This window comes from Oxyura jamaicensis, chromosome 13, assembly GCF_011077185.1.
Source record: "Oxyura jamaicensis isolate SHBP4307 breed ruddy duck chromosome 13, BPBGC_Ojam_1.0, whole genome shotgun sequence".
Classification (NCBI taxonomy): Eukaryota; Metazoa; Chordata; class Aves; order Anseriformes; family Anatidae; genus Oxyura; species Oxyura jamaicensis.
In genome coordinates, this window is record NC_048905.1 from 12380872 (window position 1) to 12405943 (window position 25072).

A 25072-nucleotide genomic window follows, 5' to 3' on the forward strand; every position below is an offset into this window, starting at 1 on the left:
AAAAAAAAAAAGGAAAGAAACACACAGCCCCAGCCCAAGCCACTGCTCACCCAGGAGCCAGAGGGGAGCTGGAGCAAAACTGCAAGGTCAGGGGGTGTTGGTGCCCCTGCACGGCTGGGTGCAGGAAGGGAGGGCAGAGGGAGAGGCACTGGGGCTGCCCGGGCACCGGCTGTGGGCTGGGGCCCTGCTCAGCACCTGCTGACACCCGAAATGGGTGCTGCTCCCAGGGGGGTGGCGCAGCCCCGGGCAAGAAATGCACGGGCACGCAGCACAGGAGGGCTGCACTTCAATGGCACTGAAGGAGGAAAAGAGAAAGGACTTCTCAAGTGCCAGGCGTTTAACCTCTCGGACCGAGGAGCGCTGGGGACAGAGGCAGAGCCGGTCCCCAGCCCCAGCAGGGCCCAAGATCGCCCTGAAGGTCATGGCCGGGGCCAGCACACATGCAGTGTCACAGGGCCTGGCCCCAGGTGGTGACACGGGGCAGGGATGGGGACAGCTGGGCTGCGGGTGACCCCCACAGCGCCGTGCCTCCTGGCTGGGGCCAATGGCAGCCCCATCTCTGCTCTGCCCGCTGTAAACAGGGGGCACAGCACGGCCAGCACAGCCAGGATGGGGCTGGATGGATGTCCCCATGCAGGAAGGGTCCCCATGCCAAGGGGGGTGTCCCCGTTCCCCAGCCCGCACCCCACTAATTACCAGCTCTTAAGGAAGCGCCCGACAGTTTTGGCCACTTAAGGTAGCCCCAGCCCCTCTTGGGAAGGGTAATTGGGCCATAATTTGTTTTCGGTGTCAAGATGGCGTCAAAGATAAGACAAAAATCTCCAGGTTTGGGGGCTAAAGAGACAGGAGAAATCCTGACCCGGGGCCGACCTCGGAGGAATGGCCACAAGCCCCAGTGAGTAACATGGCAGGTGAAAGATTTACAGCCAGGGGAGCTTTTTGATCCTCTCCCAACACTCGGAGCCTCTGAGTCCAGTTGCTGGCTCCCAAGTCAGACTGTCTCCTGCGAGTACCGCTCAGGTGGGAAGCTTTGCTGTCCAAAGGAGGGCCCCTCAGTTGCAAAGTTCAGGACGTTTTCCCTCAAATCTCCGTGCCTGGGGAGTCACGCGGTCCTGAGACCCACCTAAAGGGAAGAAGCATTTCCAACCTGTAGCTGTAGAAACAGCCTCCAAGCTTGGGAAGGCTCTGCAGCCACAAGGGCAGATAAAGGCTCCCACATGTTTTGTGTTTTTTATTTTTATTTTTAATAAACCTGGCTTTGCACACCTATAGCTGTCCCCACTTGGACCCACTAGCACTGTGATTTGCCCAGGCTGTATTTTCTCCATGCAGCTGCTTGGGCTGGAAGCAAAGTGAGAACAACGTGCCCTTGGACACAAGGTTATTCCCAAGAACAACGCTTACAAAATGGGCACACTCACCCCCAACACCATGCCCCTACCTCTCCAACACCGACCTTCACTGCCCCGCTCCATGAAGGCCCCTTCTCCAGTGCGGGGTGTTGGGAGAAGTATGTACTCCTATGACAAGTCTCATGTGCTTGGAATGGAGTTAGCACACGTGCTTACTGTGGCTTTCTCTGCAGAAAGACCACTCCTTGTCCTGCTCAGCGGTGGAGCAATCCTGTTAGCAAACATCTCCTGCAGTGACTCTTCGCTGCCACTCTCCTGCTGCTCTTCTCCCAGAGCATCTCAGCATGGCCCCCAGGTGAAGCTGGATGACACGTGTCACACAGCAGCCCACTCGTGTCCCACACAGCAGCTGGGTTTAAGCTCCAGGATGGAATCTGGTGAGAGCTGGGGATGTCTCACAGAGGATCAGTGCCATACAACCAGGGTGGGGGTGAGAAGGGCAGGCACTTCACTCAGCAGAGCTCCGTGCCATCTCTGTAGCTGTCTTCCTGGACAAGCTGTCTCTCCTGGTCACTCCGATGCCAAAGTGTAGCAGCAAACCTGGAGCTGGCCCCAAGGAGCCTGCAGAACAGTGGGGACAGGGAGCCAGAGCTGCTGGAGCCCCCACGGGAAGCATGGCTCAGGGTGTTCACTGGGCGGCAGCGGGCAGGCTGTTATCCAGGTGGCTCGAGCCGAGGGAGCACAAAGCAAGAGGGACTGATGAGGCAGGGAAGGTACTTGCTTGCAATGCTTCCTTTTTGCTTGCTTGTTCTTTCGCGTGAGGAATTCAGGTCCTGACCACCCTGAAAGACTTTACAGTAACCAGAGAAACAGGGGAATTTATGGCATCACTAGTGGCTGAAAGCTGAGGAATTGAGAGGAAAAAGGATTTTTTTTCTTAGTCTACAGCTACCTTGACAAAAATCCTCACGGTCCATAACTGACCTGCAGGAACAGCTGGGAGGACATGGGGGGTCAGAACAGCCTGGTTTAAGTGCCTTGGTTGGGAGCTTCTTCCCCAAACAAGAAGCTGGGAGCAGTTACGAAGCTAAGCTAGTGCACAAGGTTTGTATTAACCTTAAAATTCCTTCACCTGCTCAGCCTTTCCCATTCAGTTCCTACGATTTTGGTCCTTTGTCTGTTGGAGAGAGTGGAGGGCAGGCTGTGCTCTGAAGGATCACCAGCATGACACAAACTCGTGCCTGGGCTGCTGCGTTCAACAATCTACAAATCAGCCAGGAACCAAGCCATCTCTTTAGGGTCAAAAACAATTCCATGCACTTTTAGGCTCCTATTTCTAAGAATATGGCATAAAGAGGTGGGAAAGTCCTTGCAGAGACACCTTTATTGGCCTGCTTTGAGGAATGCCACTTGGAGCAGATGAACAGCAGGGAGGAATGGGGAAAGCAGGGTCAGGGAAAAGAGAAAAGGGAGGATGAGAAGTAGCCTGGCGAAGGACAGTGGCTCCCCCAGCTCTGTGATTTGTTCTAGCCTACAAGAAAAGGCCAGCAAATGGTGTTTAATATATTTTTAATCCCCAGGGAAATAGAGACACAGAGAGTTGAGGTGACTCAAGGCCAGCAGCAGAACACCAAGCACTCCTGAATCCCAGCTTTTTACATGAGGGTCAGGGCTTATGCTCAGTAAACCAGTGGAAATTCCAGGAAGACAAATTGGTTCTTTTGAGAAGGTGGGTTTGAAACAATGAGAACATCAACCTAGTGAGCACAGGGATCCTTCCAGGGCAGACCAGACAGGGAAGAGCTGAACGGCCTCGTTTTGGTACAGTGGGATCCTGGCTGTGCCCTGTGGCTGGGCAGAGCTGGGAAGGTGCTGGGCTGTTTCCCAACCCCCCAACTTTGAGGAGGAGCTGGACGTGTTGCCTGCTGTTCTTAGGCTCCTCGGTGATCCCGACCTGTGGCAGGAGGAGCAGCAGAGCCGTCCACCTACCTGATGCTTCCCTCCTCCCCAGTCTCAGTCGCTGTTTCTCTGTACACAGGCAGTTCTGCTTCCACCTCGGTGCTCTCTGCTGAGGATGCTGCAGCGATCACAGAGCACTTCCTCCAACAAGCAAAGGAAGCAGATCTTGGAAAATGTTCCAAAAACAATTAAGTAAAAGCACATTAGGGGGCTTTGAGGTACTTAGGGAAGAAGCCAACAGTGCTTGCAAGGATAAGAGATGTGAAATTGGCTCCAACTCCTGGCAAAGTGAGATTGAGTGCTGGCAGAACTGTGCAGTCATCCCTTATTGGGTACAAGGGAAATAAATTAAAAGAAGGAGAAAAAAAAAAAAAAAAAAGCTCTGCGGTTCTCCTCTCCACACTCAGCCTGCTCAACCACATCTCTAAAACATAAAACTATTAAACCCACATTCACATTTTTCCCCAGTCCTCTGTGCTGCCCTTTCTGCTGAGGAGCAGAGAACCGAAGCCTGGTTTCCATCAACATTGCGAGGAGGCCATAGGAAGGCTCACGCAGAGAATCGGACATGTTCAATTTCAATCTCCACCAGGGAAAAAAAAAACCAAACAAGCCATTTTTATGATCTCCACATCCCACTACAGCATAATCCCTCTTCCGGTATCTGACAAGTACGGCCAGCTCCTACGCAGGAGCCATCCTTGGGACAGGAAAATGTCCCTGGTCCCCCAGGCAGCCGCACAGCCCCGGGCTGGGAGGTGCAGGCAGCGAGCACCCAGCACCCAGCTCGCTGAGCTAACACTGCCCTCGCACGGCAGCCGGGAGCGCAGAGGGGGACGTGTGGGTTTGGGCTGATCAAATCAATCTGCTGCTCGCGCAGTTTCTCAGCGTAAATGCGTTAAAAAGAGACGGAGCGGATTCCTCTCTGGGCTTGAGCATGAAATCTACTGTGGGTTGCTTGGCGGGTAGCCAGAATGAGATTAAGTGACATTATCTGTCTGTCTATACAAATCACAGATTCGCCAGCAGTTTGTTTCTATCACTGGAGTTTCCAGCATACTCTCTCTTGCTAAAGATGGCACCTGCACAACTGCTGCTTACAGCTGTTCTCCTTCAGCCCTTCTGCCTCTCCTCCCTGCACAAGTCACCTCACGGTGCTGGCAGGAGAACCCACACTCACCTGTTTGGGAATGTAAATGACACAGCTGTTCCCTTTCCACTGGGGCATGCTGCCCTTGCTCTCACCTGAAGACCTTTCCCTGCTACCTCCTAGAAAAGCTTGGCATGCAAGCGATGCCCTGTGAAGTGATCTGCCCTTGCTCCTTGTGCTGTGGTGCCTGCCTGTGTCACCTCTGGTCTTGCCTTCAGCTGTGAGCTCCCTGAGACAGGAACAGCACGCTGCCTCGCACAAAAAGCTCCCAGTTCTTTGCTAAGGCCTCCAGACACGTCCGCACCCAGCGAGGATACTGGGATGTTTCTGGTGTGCCAGCTCAGTCTCCCCCAGCCCTCCAATACACCGAGTTCTGCCTTTAGCCAAGAGATTAGACTCAGACATAATTACTGATCGCTGTTTCTCACAGCAGAGTAAAGCACCAACACAATTTAACTCAGTTCTCTAAGGTTACTTCCCAACAATTCTCACTTCCTCACTACTGAAAGCTAACTGGACGTAGGGCAGGGCGGACCAAACGCCTGCTGCAGGCACCGCTGGCAGTACGACCAGATGCGTTCCGCATGGCTGGAAGCCACCAGCAGCTAACAGACCAGCAGCAGCACAAGCTGCCGCCCTCCTCCCTGTGGGCATTTCACTGAATCAAACAATGAGGAGCACGCAGGTCAGCTGGCTGCAGGACAGCACCAAGGAATAAGGATGGAGAAGACGGTGTGCAATTGTTTCAGGGAGAATTATCTGTGCAAATCTCTACTGTGCATCAACAGCGTAATTTAACTTGACAATGATATATTCAGGTCACGTATTTTGAACGTAAAACTCTCAATATCCTCTCACCCTCTTCTGTGAGAGTTCAAGTGTATGAAAACTTATGCTACAACCTCTTTCCTGGCTAAATATCAAAGCTAAAACATACCTCAGACACTGCCAGCAGAGACTTAGGAAACGCCATGACAGGGTTCAGGAGAACAAGTACTGAAGGCCCAGTTTCTGGCATCACTCAATTCCTTGCTGCAGCAAAAACAAATGAGACATCTTTGGTGTACAAAAATGATGGTCGGGATGAAAAACTACAGGAAAATGAAACAAAGCACTACGGAGAACGGGATCTCTCAACAGATTTAATGCTGGGATGTTGTGTGTCAGCATTGCTCTGGAGTAGCACCCACCTTATCAGCCGGGCACGCTGCTTTGACTGGATGACGGGAGCTGGAAGTTATGCATGAAACGCAGCCAAGGGCGTACTCGAGAAGGAAGCAGAAGCTCAGGGCTGAACTCTACATAAAGATTCATTAGGAAACACAATCAAATGAGACATTGCACTTGACTGACTGTTCATGACAGGCAGGGGAAAAAAACAAAACACCTGTCATGGAAAAGCCCCATGTTCCCTTCACTGCAAAGTCACCTGGCTCTCCAGCTAACTCCAGCTTGCTCCTGAGGCTTTTTGTTGCATTCCAGAGACTCCGTGATTTCTACTGCAGCAACCCACACAGATTTGTCACAAAATAGCCAATGACCTGAGTTTTCTACTTCAGGCTTGGCATATCCTAGTCAGCAGGTGCCATTCTCCCTTCCACGTCTGCAATATTTTCAGCCCTAGGAAGGTGGGTGGGAAATGAGGGTGAATCAGACAAGCCTGGCACAAAACAGCCATGCAAAGCAAAACTCCTTTGGCTCTGGAGCCAAAAACACTAAGGGCAGAAAGGCAAATGCAGAAGGGAACGTAGGCCTTGTTGCTAGATAGATCATTTATTAAAGTGAAATTCAGCATTTGATCTTTGTCAGACAGTACAGAGTTAAAGTCTCATACACAGTGGAAGCAGGACATTTCCTACACCTCAGAGAAATGAGTTCTACAGTTTTGCTATAAGTTACTAAGTTGCTTTAACAATACACAGCTATCTTACAGTTAAAAATACAAGGTGTCCAAAACATTTGGCATAAGATCAGCACAACACATGGAGGCCAGAAACAGAAGAGGGAACACAGTTTTTCTCTCCCAGTAAGCCCATTCAGATACTCCAAGCCGTTCTGTGAGTTACCTGCGAATTACCTCCCCTGCACCGTGGCTGTGGAGCAGAGAGCTGTGCCTAGGACAGGAGCACACCCAGCCCCGTCGGGGCACAGCAGGAGATCCCAAAGCCTGCTGAAGCACAGGACAGCTTGCGGAGCTGCTTGCGAGGGAAGTTCAAGTTTAAGGCAGGAGCCCCCCCTTCTCTCCCCACTCTCTCTTCAGCCATTAATTCATTCCAAACAGATGTGTTTGCAGGCAAGTCAAAACCGCGAGAGCAGGGATAGCTGTGAGAAGTGCGAGGAGTACCTCCCGTCATAACAGTTCATTAGCGCTTTGAAAGGGGAAAATGAGACCTCCCCTAACTTGGTAAGCTAGAGATGGCTCAAGGGCATCAGTGACAAGAGGAGTGAGGCATCAAAAACATTCCTTCACCTTTGGGACTTTTCAGTCAGTGCTGCGGGCAGTGCAAGGACTCCTTCTGGAAGGGAGACCACCTCGTGTTACCCACTCTGTTCAAGTGTAGAGGCAAAGTGACGCTAGTGCTCTAGGGAAGTATAACGATCTGCCAGTGTAAATAAACAGTCCCCCAGCAGACCATTCCTCTCCCCTCCAACTGCAGTTACCGCTGAAGATCTCCCATTGGTATTTACATTTGGCTCAACCAAAAGACGTAAAGTGCACAGCTCCCCCCTTCTTCCCCTCTCATAAAACATCCATTACAAGAGTCGACACAGAACAAGCCTTCCCCCACGTTGCTAGCAGTGGAAGCGTGTTTTGCTCAGTCTTTCCGTGGGCTGCACGTGTCCTGTTTCTTCGTCTCTTTGCCATCGTGACCCACTTGAGAAAATGCACTTACTGCAGATTATTTCTGCTCTTCATTTCAAAGCCTCTCCAAAGCCAGCTTGCACTTTAGACTAACTTTAAATGCCAGACTTAAAGTGTTTAGGTCAAGCTTCGTACACCACAGCATCTACTGCTTTACAGCCACATTTCTACAGAAAACTGGGATACCACAGTACTGGGGACAAGCAGCACAAACCTGCCCCTTCTGCTTTTCTCAGTCTGAGCATCTAAAGTGCCTGTCAAAAGAAACATTAGCTTTTGATGCAATTGCTTACTCCAGGTTGATATATGATATTTGTTGTGATGCAATTTTTTGTGAAACTGCATTGTAACACAGCCTCCTTGGATATATTTGCATTTTTCAGCCATCAGATTGCTGCTTACTCCAGTCTTCACATGCTTCAAACTCCCTCGAGTTGAGCTCAAGCCAGTAACTACCAACAATGATTTCTTCTTCCCTTAAAGTGAGCAGAGGGTCAGCATAGAGGATGAAATTAACTCTGGTAGAGATGTTTCTGCATTATTTGGATTTCCTACTAATGGCTTTGGATCTGGTCAGAGGTCTAATGAAGCTGACGCAACTCTTCAGTGAGAATTGAATTAGTCTATGTAATTGAGTTTGGCTATGTAATGGCTCGAGGGCTTCAAAGACGATTCTCTGCCTCGGGGTGAACGTCACCTATGCAGGCTTGGAAGATAGAAGCTTCCACTATTATAAATGGAAGATGATGCGGTCATCCCCCATGCCCCAAGGTTTGAGCTCCATGGTTCAAAGCTAGACAGAATTTAAGGCCCATCTGTGAAAAGCAAAATGAAAAAAGAAAAAAAAAGGAAAAAAAATCCAAGAACTTATCACACCAGCCAAAGCAATTTGGGTCTTCCACCTTTCCAACAAGTCCCATTTAAAAGTGCTGAGAAAATGTCCTACCTCATGGCTTCACAAGTGTGAGGTTCAAACAAATTTACATTGAAGTTAAAAAAAAAAAAGTTGGAAAGTCTTCTTTTTAATTGGCATGCAGCATAAGGAATCAAATACACAGCACGGTATTATACAGAATGACAATTGCATTGTTGCGTTTTCTGGTTATTAGACACTAAATGCTTTTCAAGAATCACAGGCACCCTGAACATGGATATTGCTACTGAATTGACATGTGATTTCAGTTTATAGCGTGGCAGCCAGGAAGTGGCTAACCCTGCCAGCGAGACATCAGCTTTCTTTTGCTCAAGGCGTTTTGCTCTGGCTAAGTTGAGAACAAGGTAATAAGGCATTTGCAAAGGTTTATAAGGCTATGGGGTCTGACAGCCAAAGACTCTTCTGTTTCTTTGGTATCCTGCCCCGAAGCTTTCCACCTTATAAACAACTGCTAATGGCTGGTAAGCATCTCTTCATCATCACACTTCACTAAGAATTTTTCCCAAGAAGTATAATTGCTTTAAGAGAGAAACCAAGAATCACATTTTACATCCATTGATTATTTTCAGAAAAAAAGAAAAAGTTTCCTGGATACCACCTCTGCACAAAGCATTCCAGTGAATACACCTGAACAGATGGAACCTGCCACCATATTTCCTTGAAAAGAATTGTTTTGCTGCTGGCTGCTAAAACACCCCCAACAGATTTATTTACTTTTAGAAATAAAATCAAATGACAACAACAACAAAAAACAAATACAACAACAAAAAAGAAACCCCCAAACTACATTTTTTTTTACAGTTTTGGTCTAGAAGTTACGATGAGGCACGACTCTCAACTCAGAAACTCATTATCCCTTGGTGATATCCTCTGATTACATGAGCACTTGGAATATTAACATGCAGTCAGAGAACGTACCACTTTACCTATCTGTCTTGAATGAGAGAAGCCAGATCACGTTGACTGATGTGGGAACTGCTCCACCCTTTCAGTAAGGAAAGGACAGGGATAATTAGGAAAGTTTTAAACATTCATGAAATACCATTGCAAGACATCCTCTCCTCATTCCGTGAGCCTCTCTTGCGTCTGATGTTCTTAAAATCCATATGGAAACAAACAAGGAAATGCTGAAACCATCACACTCTCCAAAACTTCACAAATGGGGCATGTACCATAACAGATTATTGTGACTATGACACAGGACTTTAACACATGGAAGTTCATTTAACTTGTTAATAGAGTATTAGCACACAATTCAAAGCTGGTGTGAACAGCTTGCTTTAAACTGACGTGATTTTTAAAGAGACCCTGGGAGAGCTTCAGCAAGAGCTTCACCGTGTGAACCCTTCATGCCTTACAAAACACGTGATGCAGTACGAAGCTGGGATTGTGACCTGTGTGTTCCGTTCTTCAACAAAGCTTCATCCAGTCTGGGAATATTAAAACCTGCCATTGGCAAAATGCTAGCCAATGTTTTTTACTGTTCAGTTCATTGCTTAAGGCTTGTTGAGAATACACTCTCTACGTGGAGTCTTGGCATCTTTTGACAGAGCAGAGACATTGGTTAGGACAGCATGGAAACACAGAGGTGCTTTAAATCATGAGATCCCCTTGAGTAGAATTTGAGGTCACAGGAGAACAGACAGTCACGAGCAACACTTTCATAAGCTCCTTTTGCCAAAATAACTACTGTGTTATTCGTAAGGACACCTCGGCCTTAAATAACAGAATCAGAGATATTTCTTCCTACAATGTCCAGTTTTAGAGCACCAGCATGCCACCCTCTGCTTCAGAGAACTCTCAGAAAGCACACGTAATGCTCACAAAAGGCAAGTACTTTCAATACTCAGGATGCTTTGTTTGCTTGTAAAGGCAGATGAAATGCATCATGCTCCAGCTAGTTTGCTACCCTGGTTATGGCACTACACCCATTAGCTTGTCTTTACACTGGAAACTGCCAAGCCTATGAATCCACACAGCAGTTTTGTGACACCTGCTAAAGACTAGCTGCAGTGTAAAATTCCCATCACCTGTGACTGATACCTGACGTGGCAGAGATTAAGAGACAGATGTTGAACCCATTCTTTCACCTATCATCACCCAGCCTTGAATACAAGGGAAACAAATACAAGTGAATTAAATGAGCATTTCTACCAACGCAATCAAACCCAGCAAATAAGCTGTATTGGCCTTGATCCCACATTCTGAGGAACTGCAAAAGTTCTTAAATGCTTACAATTAATAGTGAGTTCTTAAATAAAAGAACTTAGAAAAAAAAGAGGTTGTAGAAAGTTGTTTGGCTTCCATGTTGGGTGAAACAAGGTGAAAAAAATAAAATTTCAGACTAGTCAAGTAGCGTTCACTGGAGTACATTTGGTGAGCCGTAGCATTTGTAGAAGTTTGAGACTTGAAGCACTCACTCAAGGCAAGACAGAGCACGTGTAGATGGGGAGCAAGCTTCAGACAAACTTCTGACCCACGCACCTCGATAATGAATTTCATCTCTGCTGCTATTCCAGTCCTGTGCCAAGACAAACTGCATGGTGTTTTGTGATGCAGTCTAAATTCAGTGAAAAAAAATCCATCTGTGATCTAAATTACATTGAGATGCAGATTTCCAGAAATGTTTTAAAACACTGAGTTGGCAGACTCTGCAGTCCTACAAGTTTACTTTGTTTCCTCATTATCCTCATTTCTTGATTCCAACGTGACTTTTAAATGAGGGGAATAGAAGTCTTCATGAAACATGCTGTGCACATGTTTTCATATATTCCTGATAAGAATGTCTATACTTTCCTGTCATCCAGACTTACTGCGTTTTTAAAAATTTACAATATACTTCAACAGTTTTTATATTCCTAAAATGCACAATACCATCTGTTCCTTCAAGATCCCTCTTATTCCGAGTCTTGTTAATCTTCATTCTAGTTGCTTGCTACTTTCTGATTTCTGGTCCAGCCTGCTCTTGTTGTTCTTTACCATGTAGATGAAATATGCAAGCGTCTCTTTCTCATTCACAGGAATATTCCTGAAGTGACGACTGACAGTCTAGAAGGACAACACACAAAAAGACAAACATTCAGAAATTAAAAAGTGGAAATAACTGGAACTGTGGGTTCTCTGTGTTTTCCAATAAATTTTCTGGGGCCTCTGAGCGCAATATACTTTTAGGCAAACATGCACCAATTCAAACTGTCAGTCCTCATTTACCTCTCTCTCTCTGTCTCTCTCTCTCTTTACAGCTGGAACGTGCATATGAACAGAGCACAGTCTTGCTATGTCAGCAGTATTTGCAGCCAACCTACAAGCAGAATTTGGAAGCCAGAATGTCCTCCTGCCAAAGCAGCATATTCTCTCCTCGGTGGCATTTCATGCCGAGATTATTTGGAAGAGTAAGCTTTCCCTGCATCATGGTATTTTAAGGAGAGTGTCAGAAATACTGAAACACTTTGCTGTGGAACCAGATGTAGCAAAGATTTAGAGACCAAAGAAAAATACACTGCGTAAGCTTTTACTGAAAGGAACACCAGAGGATTTGCAACGGGAAGATTAGAGTTCAGTTAGGGGTACTTCTATTTGATAGGAGCATAAGCCCTGAACCATTAGCTGCTTTTTCCTCAGAAAGTGAATTAAAAAAACCATTGGAGCTGGATAAGGTCTGCCTCTAATAGGGAAGCAGCTCTTATTGGTACCCAATACAGCTCCAAAGCTGAATTTTATTGCTCAGCCTGCATCAAGTCACTCCAAGAAGATTTATGGAAGTTTGAGTTTTCCTTACGGTGGGGTAGCAGCAGGAGTCTAAGAGCCTCAGGCAGCAGTGATTCAAGCATGGGAGCTGGACGAGGATCCAGTGTAGGGTCAAAGCTGCTCAGACTTCACAGGAAATCTGGGAAGTGTGTGACAACTTTAAGTTAGGCTCCCTTTAAGGTTATTTTCTGCTTGCACAGTAGTTTTATTTATTATTTTTTCCTCCTGAGCATATGAATGGTAAATTGCTCAAGTATGTAGCCTTTCATGGCAGGAGGTAACTGGCAGACGATGAACTGGTTGGTTATAACATGATAAATCAGCTCTACTAATGAGGACAGACAACCACCCTGCTTCGTTTACCTTACTCCTACGTGCACTACACTACACATTCTCTATATTCTGTACATTCATTCCCTAGCTGACTTGGAAAGAAGTAGGAAGTGTTTTACTGTCTTTTTCAGTCTGATGGTGGTTGTTCTTTAAAGCAGTAGCAAAACTATTCAGTTCTGGGCAGGCAGTTGTGACAACCTCAGCTTACAAAAACAACCTCATCATTCTTAACTGCTACAGTTCCTCCAAGTTTAGAGAAGACTTTTCTTAGAGAAAACCTTCAGATCAAGTCAGGAGAGAGAGCAGAGCAGATGCACACCAAGCACAACTAACCTGAATAACAGAGGTGCAGAGAGTTATTTAAGTATGGTGTGGAAAAAAAAATTAAAAAACATAGGAGAGGACCTTAAGGAAAAAAACTATTACTTGTTGACTTACTAGAGAACCATAAGACAATCTGGACAATGGAGGGAAATAAGGAATCTGAAGTCATGGTCAGAGATTTTGCCTTAAATAATCAGCAATTCCAACCAGTTCAAGTGGCTGTGAGGAAAGAGAAAATAATAGGGGCACTTAAGGTGACTATTAATGGGTATGTTTGAGTTTCAGCAGAACAGAGATTTTTCAGATAACGTCCAAGCCACTCAAAGCTAGGTTCTCTTTCTGTTTCCTAAAGGTATTAGATTAGGGACTATGAACAAGGAGGGAAAAGAAGCAGAGAAAAGCAAGTTACTAAAACATGCTTTCAAGAGCCAGCTTCCATGTTTTCCATAACCATCTCCAGTGAAGAAAGCACACAGCTTTCTGTTGGCACCATCTCCTGAGAACTACCGCAGAGCACATGGTACGTGCTAACAATAGCCATCATAGGTATTGGTGTCCAAGAAGTGGGCACCTCAGCACAGGAGCGAAAAAGATTTTTAATGACGGAGATAATAGTACCACTTGCCATCACTTACTTCTGCTAGCTGAGCCTTGTTGAGTCCAGGCCTTGTCTGCAGCTTATAATGTCTCTTGTAACGTCGCAGAGTATTCACTTGGAGCTGGAACAAATCAACCTGGAAGTGATACAGAGAAGAGGGGATAAGCACTACCTTTAGCATCTATTAAGCATAAATGTGGAATAATCTAAAAAAAAGAGCTATTTCCTCTTCAACAGAAATGTTCCTTGCCCACACTTAGAACCCCATCAGCTTGCCTTATGGACAAATCTACATCTATTTTGTACTTGTTAATGTTAAAGGACCAAAATAGCCTCAGGGAAATACAAAATTTTGTTCTGGTTCACATGCTGTCAACAGAATTGCTGGCCAATTTCTACTCTCAATTACACCTCTGCAACCTCTGAGCAAAGGGGAATCTTTTGTTCCCACAAGGTTTAAAAAAACTCACATACAAAATATCAATTTAGCAGGCATCGAACAAAGGGCTTGTGACATAAAACAGAGTACAGAGAAGAAATGAAATTCAAATATTTCAGTGGGAAGTGCAGAGTTTAAAAGCAGGGGGCAGGGGGAGGCTACAGGAAGATGAAGATCATGTGGAAAATGCCATGTTTCAAAGACAAAAGGAAGCTCTGCCAAAAACCAAGAAGAAAACCTCATTAAGACTGACACACTGCAGAGTTCCATATTTTGTTATGTGACGTGCATCCCTCCGTTTGTAACCACCAAACAGCCTGCAGGCCCTGTAGCACTAACGTTCTTAGGTGCCAGCTGGGCCTCCACCAGCCCTTCTGGTTAACGGATGTAAACTCTATTGTAGAGTTTCAGCAGAGATCCATACTGAATGGAAGCACAAACAGCTACAACAAAGGGTCACGTGTCCTTGAAAACAAAACAAACATTACTACTTTTTCAAAACCTCCATGCAGGAGGTGTGGGGACACAGTTTTGCTGGCAAAACGTTAATTATTTTAATTCAGAAGAATGCCTTATGCCAGCACGGGTGGTGTTTCCAGCAGAGGGCTCTGCTGACATGGCCAGAACTCAGCTCCTCCGCGAACATTACCTTTGCACAACTTTTTGCGATGTCAACAGTACCAGAACCATCACCAAAACAAATACTGCACACAACGGGACAAAGAGATGATTCTAACATTTTGAAATACAGAAAGGAATATGCCAGTTTCCTTAAAATAAAAAACCTTACAAAAATTGTCTGTAATTTGAAGGTAATTTTAAATAGTGCTAAAAATAGTACACGCAAAGGCCTGCAGAAGCCTAGTAGCCCTGAGTATCACATCCCCAGTCACAGAGAGACTGACTGGATTCTCCAGTGTCCTTGCAAAATGATGCATGCTAGGTAACAAAGAACCATATTAGAACCCCAGTCACAACTGGAATTACATAATTTTCTTACCTTTAAAAAAGGGTTAGTAACTAGCAGCTCCCTGTCTGGGAGTGGTACAGACACGAAGCTGTGTCGTCAGATTATTATACCTGTTTTTATACAAAGCTCTATGTGGTCAAAGATTTCATACAGGAAGAAGAAAATGAGGATACCACACAACAGATAAGAGTCTTCCTCAAAAATGAGAGTAACTCCACAGTAGTTTCGGTGGAGGTGCACATTAAATTATTTTCTGATACACGAAAATATCCAAGTGAAACTTCACCATTCTCAAAACTGGTAAAGCATCCTACAACAACTCGGTACCTACTAACCTCTGGGACATCTGTGTCATGCTCAGGAGAGTCACCTCCATCATCACTGGTCTTCCTTTTTCTTTTGTTTCGGACGCTTTGAATAAAATTCTTGTGAAAATCACATATATACAGATGTCTCACCTAAGGATCAGAAGTGGCAAAAAAGCAATCAAAGTGGGTAGTGTAAAAACAGCACTCAACAGTAGCCCTTAGACACCAGAACCACAGCACACGTTCTTACTACCTCATGACTGAGGGTAAGAGGCTGACATTAAGAAATTTCTAATCTTAAACCCCAGGCCTGGTATCATACACTTGTGTTAAAGATAACTTGCACTACAAATTCCAAAGACAAGGAAAGTGAAGGACTCAAAGGCTCCAGATGAACCTGAACCTCAGAGATAACATATTTCTTTTTTATGGTTGCAGTCATAAAACAGAAAGACACTGTCTGCAGGAAATGCATTTTCTTCAGGAGTAAGAAGGTAACTACCAAGTAAAATATTATTCTGCTCCACCCTGGTGAACTTTCTGGTTTGAATAGTACATAAGATTATTAACGCAAGAGTTTCAAAACCTAGGAAAAACAGAACTTGGCTAATTACCTCAATTAGAACAGGCAAAGTAAGAGCAAAAGTGTCTATAGCTTATCCTACCACTGAACCCACGTTTTACAGATGTCATTAAAATTAGTATACATACAAAAAAGAGCCACAAATCATAAAAATTAGTTGATACCAATAAGGCAAGAATATCTTCAGGTGACACAAGCATGCTACATTCAAAATCCCTTTCTGCAGCTTACTTTATACTTTCCCTTCATTTAGAGTTCATTAGGCCGATTTCCTCTTTTTATTTATAAAGCCTTTCATCTAACAACAAAGAGGTTTTTTTTCCTAGAATGAAGTAACTGTACCACTAGACGATTCTGCTGGGGACTACGACCAGGAGAAATGTAGTTTTTTATTCCTAAAAAACAGGAGATTTTAAATTTAGTCACCCTTTTCCCATGACACTCTGTATTTTGGCTGTGTAAAAGGGACCTAACCATCTGGAGAAACTGCCACATGGCCGGCCTCAGAACTTCACCTTCTTTGTTTTTAATGCTTTTAACCTTTAAAGATCAGATAAGAAAGGCAGGCAGAGCAGACTTCCGGAAACGGAGTCGCTTCTGAGAAATTCCTCCTGCAGTCTTCACGAGCTGCTGCGCTACACCTATTCTCTACCCGGCAAACAACCCGCTTCTATCTTGAGAAGGCAGCTGTCACTTCGTGGAATTAAGGGACCAGCAGCAAATGGGGCTGCTTGGTGCTGACCAGCAAACAACCAGGCGGGTGCTGTATTTATAAGGCAGCACGCAGCACGTTGTGGCTGTGATGAAGCGATTTATATTTTAGCAGCCTGCTTTGCTGCGACTTTAATTAGTAAGAATGGATGTTAGTTACACTTCTATAGAGATAGCGAGCTGTATTGCGGGTTTCGACTAGCAGCACAAGCACGTTCCAGTACGAAACTGAAATTAAAGCAGCGCGGCAGCCTCCGAAGCAAAGCCGGCTTGCTGCCCGGCTCCCTGTGAACACCACCCTCTGCGCAGAGCCTTCCCTCTCAGCCACGGCTTTCGGGGCTGCGGCAGAGCCTCAGGAGCCCCTCTGTGCCACGAGGCACTGCTGCCTCTGCACCCAGGCTCGTTCCCCTGTGCCGTAGCGCTAAAGCACCGGAGGGATCGAATTTGCAAAGCGAAGCACCGCAGCTCACCCCACAAACCTTCCCCGCAGCTCCTGGGGCTCGGAGGACCGCGGGGAGGGGGGACAGCCAAACTCGCCGTGTGGAGAAGCAACTTTAGGGCCGGGCACGGCCGGCAGCGCACTCACACTTTTATCGATGTCCAGCTTGAGCTTCTTCTGTGAGATGCTCTTCTGGATCCTCTTGCTGAAGGACGCGTTGCCGGCGGGGCGCACGCAGCGGTCCCCGTCGTCGATGAGGCAGCAGCTCTGGCCGTAGAAGGGGGCGGCGGGAGGCCCATCCCGGCTGTCCTCCTCGGTGCTGAAACCATTCATCGCCCGCCCGCCCGACCCTCGCCCGGGCCGGGGGGGGGAGAGAACCACCTCAGGCCCTCAGCCGCCGCCGCCGCCTCAGCCACCCCTCAGCCCCCGGGGGGGACCCCGCCGCCCGCCCGCTCGTCGCACCCGCGGGGGCCCCCTCCCGGGGGGGAGCCCCCTCAGCAGCCCGCAGGAGGCCGCTCCGCCACCCTTCGACTCGGAGGAGGCCGGAGCCGGGCCGGACAGGGCCGGGCCCCGAAGCGCCGCCGCCGCCCCGCAGGGGAGCCGGGACCCCGCGCGCGCCGCCCGCTTCTCTCCTCACACACAAAACCGCCTCCCCGGCGGCGGAAGTCCCGCCCTCGCCACTCTCAAAGCGCCTCGCCGATTGGGCGTGCGAGGCTCGAGGGGAGGAACCCGCCGCCGCCGCTCCGCGAGGCTATTGGAGGAAGGAGCTGTCTGTCTGCCTCCACCGCCCGGCCCCGCGCTCGCACGGCTGCCGGAAGGTCGGTGCGGGAGGGGAGGGGAGGGGGGCGCGCGGCGTTGCCAGGGCAACGCGGTTCGCTCTCCCCCGTCCTCCGCGGCCTCCGCTCGGGCGGCTGCCGGGGCGCTGTCCCCGGCCCCGGCCCTTCCCCGGGGAAACCGGGGGACCCCCGCGTCCCCCATGGACCCCCGGCCCTGCCCCGCAGGCCCTGAGGCTTTCCCCGCCTCGCAGCGCCGGGCCCCGGCCGCAGGCTGGCAGCCCTGTGTCCTGCCCGCCGACCGAAGCTGAGGCGGCGTCGCTGTAATGAAACGTGGTCAAAATAAAAAGCAAATGTCCAAATGTGTGCATTTCTTCCCCTGTGCTTGTAAATAAGTCCCTGGGACATGCTCCTGCCTGGTCCTGGCACCACCAGCACCTGAGGTGTAAAAAAAAATTATACTTATTTTTCTAATTAGGAGGTAGACAGTGAAAAGATTGAATCTGGAGAAGTTCTTCCCAATGCAAGGTAACCTGAAAGTTTGCATTTCTTTCCTCTGGACAAAATAAAAAATAAAGGGACTCCTGCTCTCTGAAGACACCACTTCTGGAGGTGCTGTAGCTGCGGGACACCAGACAGCAGATCCTGGAGAGGGGAAAAGCATTGCCTCTTCTGAAGAAAAGACTTTGTGCATAAACAGGAAAACAAGGTGCTAAAGAACAAAATGTTTCTGCAAAGTTTGAAATCATACACTCAGAAAATTGTGCTTTAGTACAGAAGGAACCGTGCTGCACGTGCCCCCACGAAACACCTCTGAAGGAGAGGCCGCTCGCAGCCCTGTGGGCGCAGTGGGCCCCCAGCAGCACCCACACGGGTGTCCTGCAGCCCGCTGGGCCTGCTCCCACCCAGCTGCCTCGGGAACACCAAAATATCTGTGTTCCAGGCAGCTCCTGCAACACCACGCGTGTCAATAAATCTTGAGGGCAGGGCCCAGTCTTCAGACACTTCCTCAACAGTTCTGACTCGTCTTAGTTTTTATTGCTGGTGCGCTCAGGCGATGAATAATTTGTTTGTTCGTACTGCAGAACTACAGTGCACTCTTTCAGGGACGACGCTCGCAGAAGCTGGCCACCCCGTGGGGAAGGTGGTGAAAACAAAAAACTTCACCTGCAGACCAACAAGCAGGTAGTGAGCAAAGAGATCGCTGCAATAGGCTTGGATCGTCAGGCAGGACTGCGTTGACATTTGGGAAACAAGCACAAACCGTAGGGACAGGTGATAACAGAAGTAAGCAACTAGATAAAAGGGGAGCATGTTTGTGTCAGGCAGGGCTTCCTCCTGTCCCCGGGACAAGGAGATGCTGCAGGTGCTCCCTGGAGTGCTCCACAGGTTCTGGGAGCAACTGGAGAAACAGGCACCAACAGTGCCTGAACAGGTTGGTACTTACCGTCAGGCTGTATTTCTGCCTGCAATCTTATCCCATGCAAATGAAACCATTCTTTTAAAATTGTTTTGCAACACCTACTAAGGGAAAAACAAAACAAAACAAAAAAAACTTGCTCTTGTCACTGTCTGTTTGCTGATTCAGTGCTAACTACTGCTAACTACCTCCAGCTCAGGCTAACACAATGACATGTTTTTTTTAGTCTTTCAAGAAAAAAAAAAAAAAAAAGTAAATGGAGGTCTTTGTATAATTGCAGTTTATTTCAGCATATTAATCCTCATGGGAACCTCAAGATTTCACAGTCTGGTAGTCCAGAAGTAGCTTGCTGTAAAATAAACTGCTTCACAGAGACATTCTTTATTAGGTATCTATCACTAACCTGATCTAATAATTCTTTGTGGGAACTGCAATGAAGTGAGAAACAATGTTTCATAAACCCATCAGCAGTGAGGCAGTTTTAGTGCCTTTGAAGCAGTAATAGCCTGCCCATCCAAGTCAGCCCTCTAATCAAATTAGGGAAACCCGCGCAGGCCTTTAAATCTTAGTTGGAGCAGCACTACCTCCTACAGATAAGTCTGCAATGTAGCTGTCATCTGGAACCTACTGTTTTAACAGCATCCATTCAGGGTTCTTGAGACAGAAATGCTACTCTACAAAAGGCACGTGCTGCAAAAGATGCCCTGAAAAGACGCTTTATTTTTTTCTCCCCCCCCACCTCCAGTCTTGGACTAGAAGACTGCTCCCATGGCCCAAAGACCAGACCACAAAAAGGGCAGTGAGCTATTAAAAACCCTCCCCTGAAAACCAAGGTGTAGGATGGATCTACCAGCAGTTGCACACAAGGTAGACATGCTGAAAAAGGAAACTGAGGGCTTCATCTTCCCCTAGGTAGGCAATCAATGTGCAACACTGCGCTCCCCCAAACTGCAGGAAAAGGTGTTTAGAAAAGATGTGCATACAGGCTTGTTTTTTTTTAAATTTCATTCTCATGGCCATTTATCATGGCGGCAAACATACAAGATGCCTTTCAGGAAAGCTTTTTGTCACTTTGAACACGTGGCTGACGACAGGCTGGGAGGGAAGTGTTCCAGGCATGGTAGCTGCCGCCCAGGTGTCAGCTCCCAGGGACTCCAGGATGTCCCTCCAGGATGGCACAGAGCACCTCCTTACACGAACATAGCTCCTTCCACAACTCCTCCAGCACAGTCCACATCTCCCTAGATTTCTCCTCAGGTATCCTCCTTCCCTTGCGGCTGCTGCTTTGTGTCAAATTTGGCTGAGGTGAGGTGCTGCTCCTTGGATGGGCTGGTGTTTTGGGGGGCGACGGGGCGTCCCCCTTGGCTTCGGAGCTGCCTGAAAGCAGCTGAGGGGCGGACGGGAACTCACAGCTCCTGCCCCAAAGGCACCCCTGCAGCCCCCAGCTGCATGAACCTACCAAGTATGCCCAACACAGTGTTCAGGCATGAAAGCAGTAAGTCCTGCAAATTTATAACCCAATACAAAGGGCAGCTGGGAAGGATGTTTCCCAGTGGGGCTGGAGGAAAGCAGTGCGTGACGTGGCCGGAATCCTACAGTAGAGAAATGTCAGACCAGGGTAACTAAGCTTCTTCTCATAAGAAGTAAGAAGGGAAATCAATCACCAGAGCAAAACAGGCAGGAACAGTCATTTCTGCATACACAGTTTCAGAAAACACATTAAAAATTTATTTTAAATATATTATAAAAGGAAGTCCATTCAACTTTAAAAACACTAGGCATTCTATCAATGATTCCCAGTTTATGAAAGCTACTACATTAAAGTGCTACAAGTCCTTTACCACCCCCAGATATTAGGCTGTTGGTCCTAATATGCACAGAAATAAATATACACTGATTCAAGAGGCACCATCCAGTTTTACAGATAAAATGCATGCAATACAAGAAATAGACAAACTTAGACCTTATCACCAAGATCCTGGAGAATGCATTTTAAACCAAATTCCCTTCACCACCCTACAGGCTAAAGCTATTTGTTACTGTTATAATAAGGGCTAATGTTTTAGACTAATTAGCTTGATCATTTTTTTAGCGTGATTTTATTTTGTGGTTGAAGTTCACATTTGCTTGCTCACTAATTGCGATTAGAACTTATTTTTTTTTCTTAGAGTTGAACCAGTAGCTGTGAGACCACACAGATCCAGTATCCTTAAATAAAACTCCCAAATCCCTCACATCTGCTGGAATCATTGAAGCCTTTTGGGTAATACAGAAGCATCAAGAAAGCTCAAATGCAGTGATTAAAGGAGCATACTCCACTAGCAGAGGCAGAGTTAAAAGACAGGATTTTTATTAGGATTTCCATAATCTATTGTTGCCTAGTTTCATACACAGATCTCCGAGTTAAAGTGTGACACTATAAAGGAGCAATCGAAGCAGAAGGTGAGTTTATTTCAGTTACACTTTGAACTTATAAAGGAAGTCAATCTGACTGGTTAATGAAGAATGTGAAATGAATTGACAACTGAGCACTGAACGCTGATGGAAATTTTGGATCTCAGCTTTCCCGTTCTCTACCCATCGCATCTCTCCCCTCCACTTGAACCAGGTGAATACTTGAAACTTGTTTTAAAAATATGGACTCGACACTTACCAAGGTGGCAAGGTAAAGCACTTAAAGCTAAATCTTACAAGCTGGGAAATTACAGCACACAGACTCGCCTTGCTTAGAATCAAGCAATAGGCTGCTGGGAAATGGAAAAGGACCTCGTGCTCCTGCCGCCCAGTCTGACTCCCCTGTTCCTACATATCCTGTGAAAGGCCTTTAAAACCTACCTCCACAGACTCTGATAATAACCTAAAGCTATTCACCATTTTGTCAACAACTTGCCAATGGTTTAAGAAGCTTGCCATGCTAAATAACTGTTAAAATGGAAAGCCAGCTTACTGCTTCTCAGGTAAGGACTGACTCAGGCACCATCAGGCTTTGTCACAAGTAGATAGAAACACAGTAGGTGAGTGGGAACATGAACTGCAGCGGGTGGGAATGGATGGCACACTTGAATCCCCTGCTAGCAAAGCCAGACAGTTTCAGACATAACTACCAGCACTCTTTTGACTGCAGGAAAGCATGACAGGCTGACTGCTAGGGGCTGTCTGTTCTCTCCAGTCAAAACCATTCAAGTGTCTGACCATAACCTGAAAGACAATTTAAGATAAAGGCTTCTCCCTTTTAACCCAGCAGTTATGCAATTGCCCAGTGCCACTTTTAGGATATATCCCTCATCTCCCCTCAGTGATGCGAGCCAGCAGAACTGCTCTAATGATCCCGCAGTTACCACAAGAGCACCGTGTTCCTGCAGTACCGGTGGCGCCTATGTGACTTTCAGTACATTGATGTCTCAGGGCAGCAGGGAAGAGCAAAGTTTGCTGACTGGAACTTTCCACTAAGGAAAGCAAAGCCCCGAGCACAGACATTACAGTAAAACAAACCAGGAAGAAAGATAAGGGGAGAAATTGCTTTCTTGCTACTTCTGTATTAAAGATTTGAACACACCCTTTAAAGGTTTCTCAGTGACGGAAGGTGTCGACTGTCTGTAAGACACTTCTGCCAGAGATTTGATGTGCCCTTGAGACTATTTGTGATTTCTGATTTGGCTACTTAGAACATAAAAAGCAGGACTTTGCATGCCAGTGAAATGTGTTAGCCTTTGCCATGAGGTGAAGCACCCAGCAGCTAACTGAAACATGCTCTGGTCTAGCTTTAGTCATCACAGCGTACCAAAAGGAAGCTGCCACTCTTTCCAAGTCTTCCTATGAGGAGAGATACCATCTGTCCTACCGCCCCCAAGCCATTAATGACATCAATTTAACGGAGAAAACTCGGGAGCTCCTGAATTACTGTCATCCACACAAAGTTTGCACTTGGAGTCAAACATTTTAAAAAAAAAGCACACACACACAAACACTGCATGAGTCGAGCTTTCTCATACATCCTCAACCCCCCAACCCCTTCCCCTCTTCTCTCTTGTCCAGCAAGGCACTAGGAAATGGTTCAAGTTTAAGCATTTGCTGTACATTTACATTTAAAAAGGCACATCTTTATTTTAATGATGCTGTATTCCCCCATTCGGTAAGGGTCACACTTCTATTACGGTGTGGAAAAGAAAGTTAAATGCCCAGGCATGAAAAAGGGCACCTTGCACATATGAGGTCCCCAAACCTATTACTGTCTGTAGACCTTAGAGATTAGCACCTGTATAAACCAAGAACTTAAAGAGCAAATCAAAGTATTATTATGCAACATAACACACGTCCAGGGATCCCACTCTCGTCTGGGATTCTGATATTTAAAAGCAGCAGAATTTATGCAGCCATGGAGTGAGGGTTTGTTTGAATATTTTTTGGGTAAAAGTGAAAAGCATTTATTTTGCATTAGATAATCACTGGTATTTAATCTCCAGTCTTGACTTGCATGCAGATACGAAGATTTGCTTATGTATTCATGCTTTAGCAATTTTGCTTACAAATAACCAAAGGTAATTGGAATAATTAACCAGCTTGCCCAGCAAAGGCTCGATTAAAAGATGTAGACTGTGAAATACCACTTCTATTTCTCAATCAGTGAATGGTTGGCTATATTAAGTATTCTAATTAGTCAGCAAAGCCTCTGGGGTATTGAAACTTTTAATTGATGTAAATAAATTAACAGCTCAAAGCAACGTGAGCCAGTCAGAAGTGTACAGAATTTGTGGGGTACTTACAAATTCATATGGCAAACCTTGAGAAAACAGATGAGATCAGCCACACTGAGAAGGACCCAGGGGGACCAGTCACCCCACAGCTCCAGTTTCCTCGTACTGGTGGTTGGCTGTCAAGCAGGAAACACCTCAACATTCCCTAATCTTTCGGTGCATACTACTAAGAGCTGTCCTTTCTCACCAAATTAAGATCACTCTGTGGTAAAAGACTTGCTTGTTACTGTAGATCGCTCTGAAGCAAGCATCCAGCAAAGCTAATCAGCCAGGACTCAAAGCTCTCTTTGCAAGGTGAGCCCAAGTACAAAGCAAGCCATGCATTTTAGAAACAGAAACTAATCCTCTTGTTAGAAAACTAAGACACAGAAAGCTGCAAACTGCAATCAGAATGCCCTACGTCCATGTACATCACTTGCTGATTGTGTTCCAATTATATATATAAAAAAATTGCACTGCTCATGGACAAACAGCTTCTTGTTCCACAGGTACTAAAACATTCATAAAGACACCTAGTCAGGCCATGTAGTGATCCACAGCCAACATTACTAGACTAACGAGAGCATTAATAACTTAAGGAAAGCAAGTCGGACACAAAGCACTGGAAAGTGGCACTCTCTCCCATAGAAATGAAAAGGGATCCTAATGACAGACAGACTGTAGTTACTGAGAACATACGACATCAACACTGGTCACTGCAATACTGCTGCAGAACTGTCAGAAGGAAAGCCTAGAACTTTTTACCTTTCTTCACTCCCAAAACGTTGGACACTAAAACATTTGGCAACCCCAGCATCCATTTCCCCCTGCTCTGTAACAGCACGGACCAGGTGAATTGGCTGCACAGGTCAGGTATGGCTTCAGCTGTGAGGATACAAAGGTGGAAATGATTTTGACCTCACAGTCCATACATCAGACTCGAGCACTCGAGATGCCGATAGTTGTGCCCTAGTCTGCTCCCAGTTTACAGACAGTGCTGTGTGGCCTCAAAGACATCTAAAATGCAGGTAGTGGTCCTACAGCTGGCAACAGGAGAAAGGGCTTCTTGCGGAGCTCTGCAAAGGTGGGAGCCAGCCTGACTGATTCTTGACACTAGGCAAAAATCTCCTTGATTTCACAGAAAAGATTTGTCAGAGCAGAGCTTCCCTGCCCCAACGAGGAGGGCAGGTCCACTAACTGTGTTTATCTAGAGTCCCAAAGGGGTATGCTGCTCTTGCCCTTAGCGATTCAGCCTTTCACTCCCGGAGGCGACTGCACACTACCTCTTCCTGCAACATTACTGAACGGGCGATTGTACAAACTGTGGCACTGGATGATTATTGGAAAAGGCCCAGTTGCATTGATTTAGGTAGCATCTTTGCAAAAGGTTAACTGCACCATCATTCACAACTTTTGCTAGAAAATGTCACTGCTGC

At 46.6% G+C, this 25072-nt stretch overlaps 1 protein-coding gene and 1 long non-coding RNA gene across 2 annotated transcripts in view; both read right to left on the bottom strand.

The window, feature by feature from the left end:
• Window positions 1-22596, bottom strand: part of LOC118173759 — a 24831-nt gene extending 2235 nt beyond the window's left edge. The window contains exons 1-4 of the long non-coding RNA XR_004754367.1: window positions 22586-22596; window positions 5652-7451; window positions 5399-5493; window positions 3342-3452 (exon numbers count right to left, since the gene is read on the bottom strand). This is a non-coding gene — a long non-coding RNA (uncharacterized LOC118173759). The remainder of the gene's footprint in view (window positions 1-3341; window positions 3453-5398; window positions 5494-5651; window positions 7452-22585) is intronic.
• Window positions 7662-17379, bottom strand: SAP30L (SAP30 like). Its single transcript, XM_035338608.1, has 4 exons — window positions 16858-17379; window positions 15005-15127; window positions 13298-13396; window positions 7662-11306 (listed from the first exon to the last, which is right to left on the bottom strand). The coding sequence occupies exons 1-4, from the start codon at window positions 17041-17043 to the stop codon at window positions 11178-11180; spliced, it is 537 nt and encodes a 178-aa protein (XP_035194499.1). The 5' UTR covers window positions 17044-17379; the 3' UTR covers window positions 7662-11177.
• Window positions 22597-25072: the final 2476 nt, after the last annotated feature.

Bases quoted from the DNA above. Each gene is read 5' to 3' on its own strand.
- SAP30L (XM_035338608.1), bottom strand. From the start codon at position 17,043: ATGAATGGTTTCAGCACCGAGGAGGACAGCCGGGATGGGCCTCCCGCC. The intron at 15,128-16,857 runs GTGAGTGCGCTG...TCTGATCCTTAG, and splicing joins AGCTGGACATCGATAAAAGT to GTGAGACATCTGTATATATG. The intron at 13,397-15,004 runs GTTAGTAGGTAC...TATCACTTCCAG, and splicing joins ATGACACAGATGTCCCAGAG to GTTGATTTGTTCCAGCTCCA.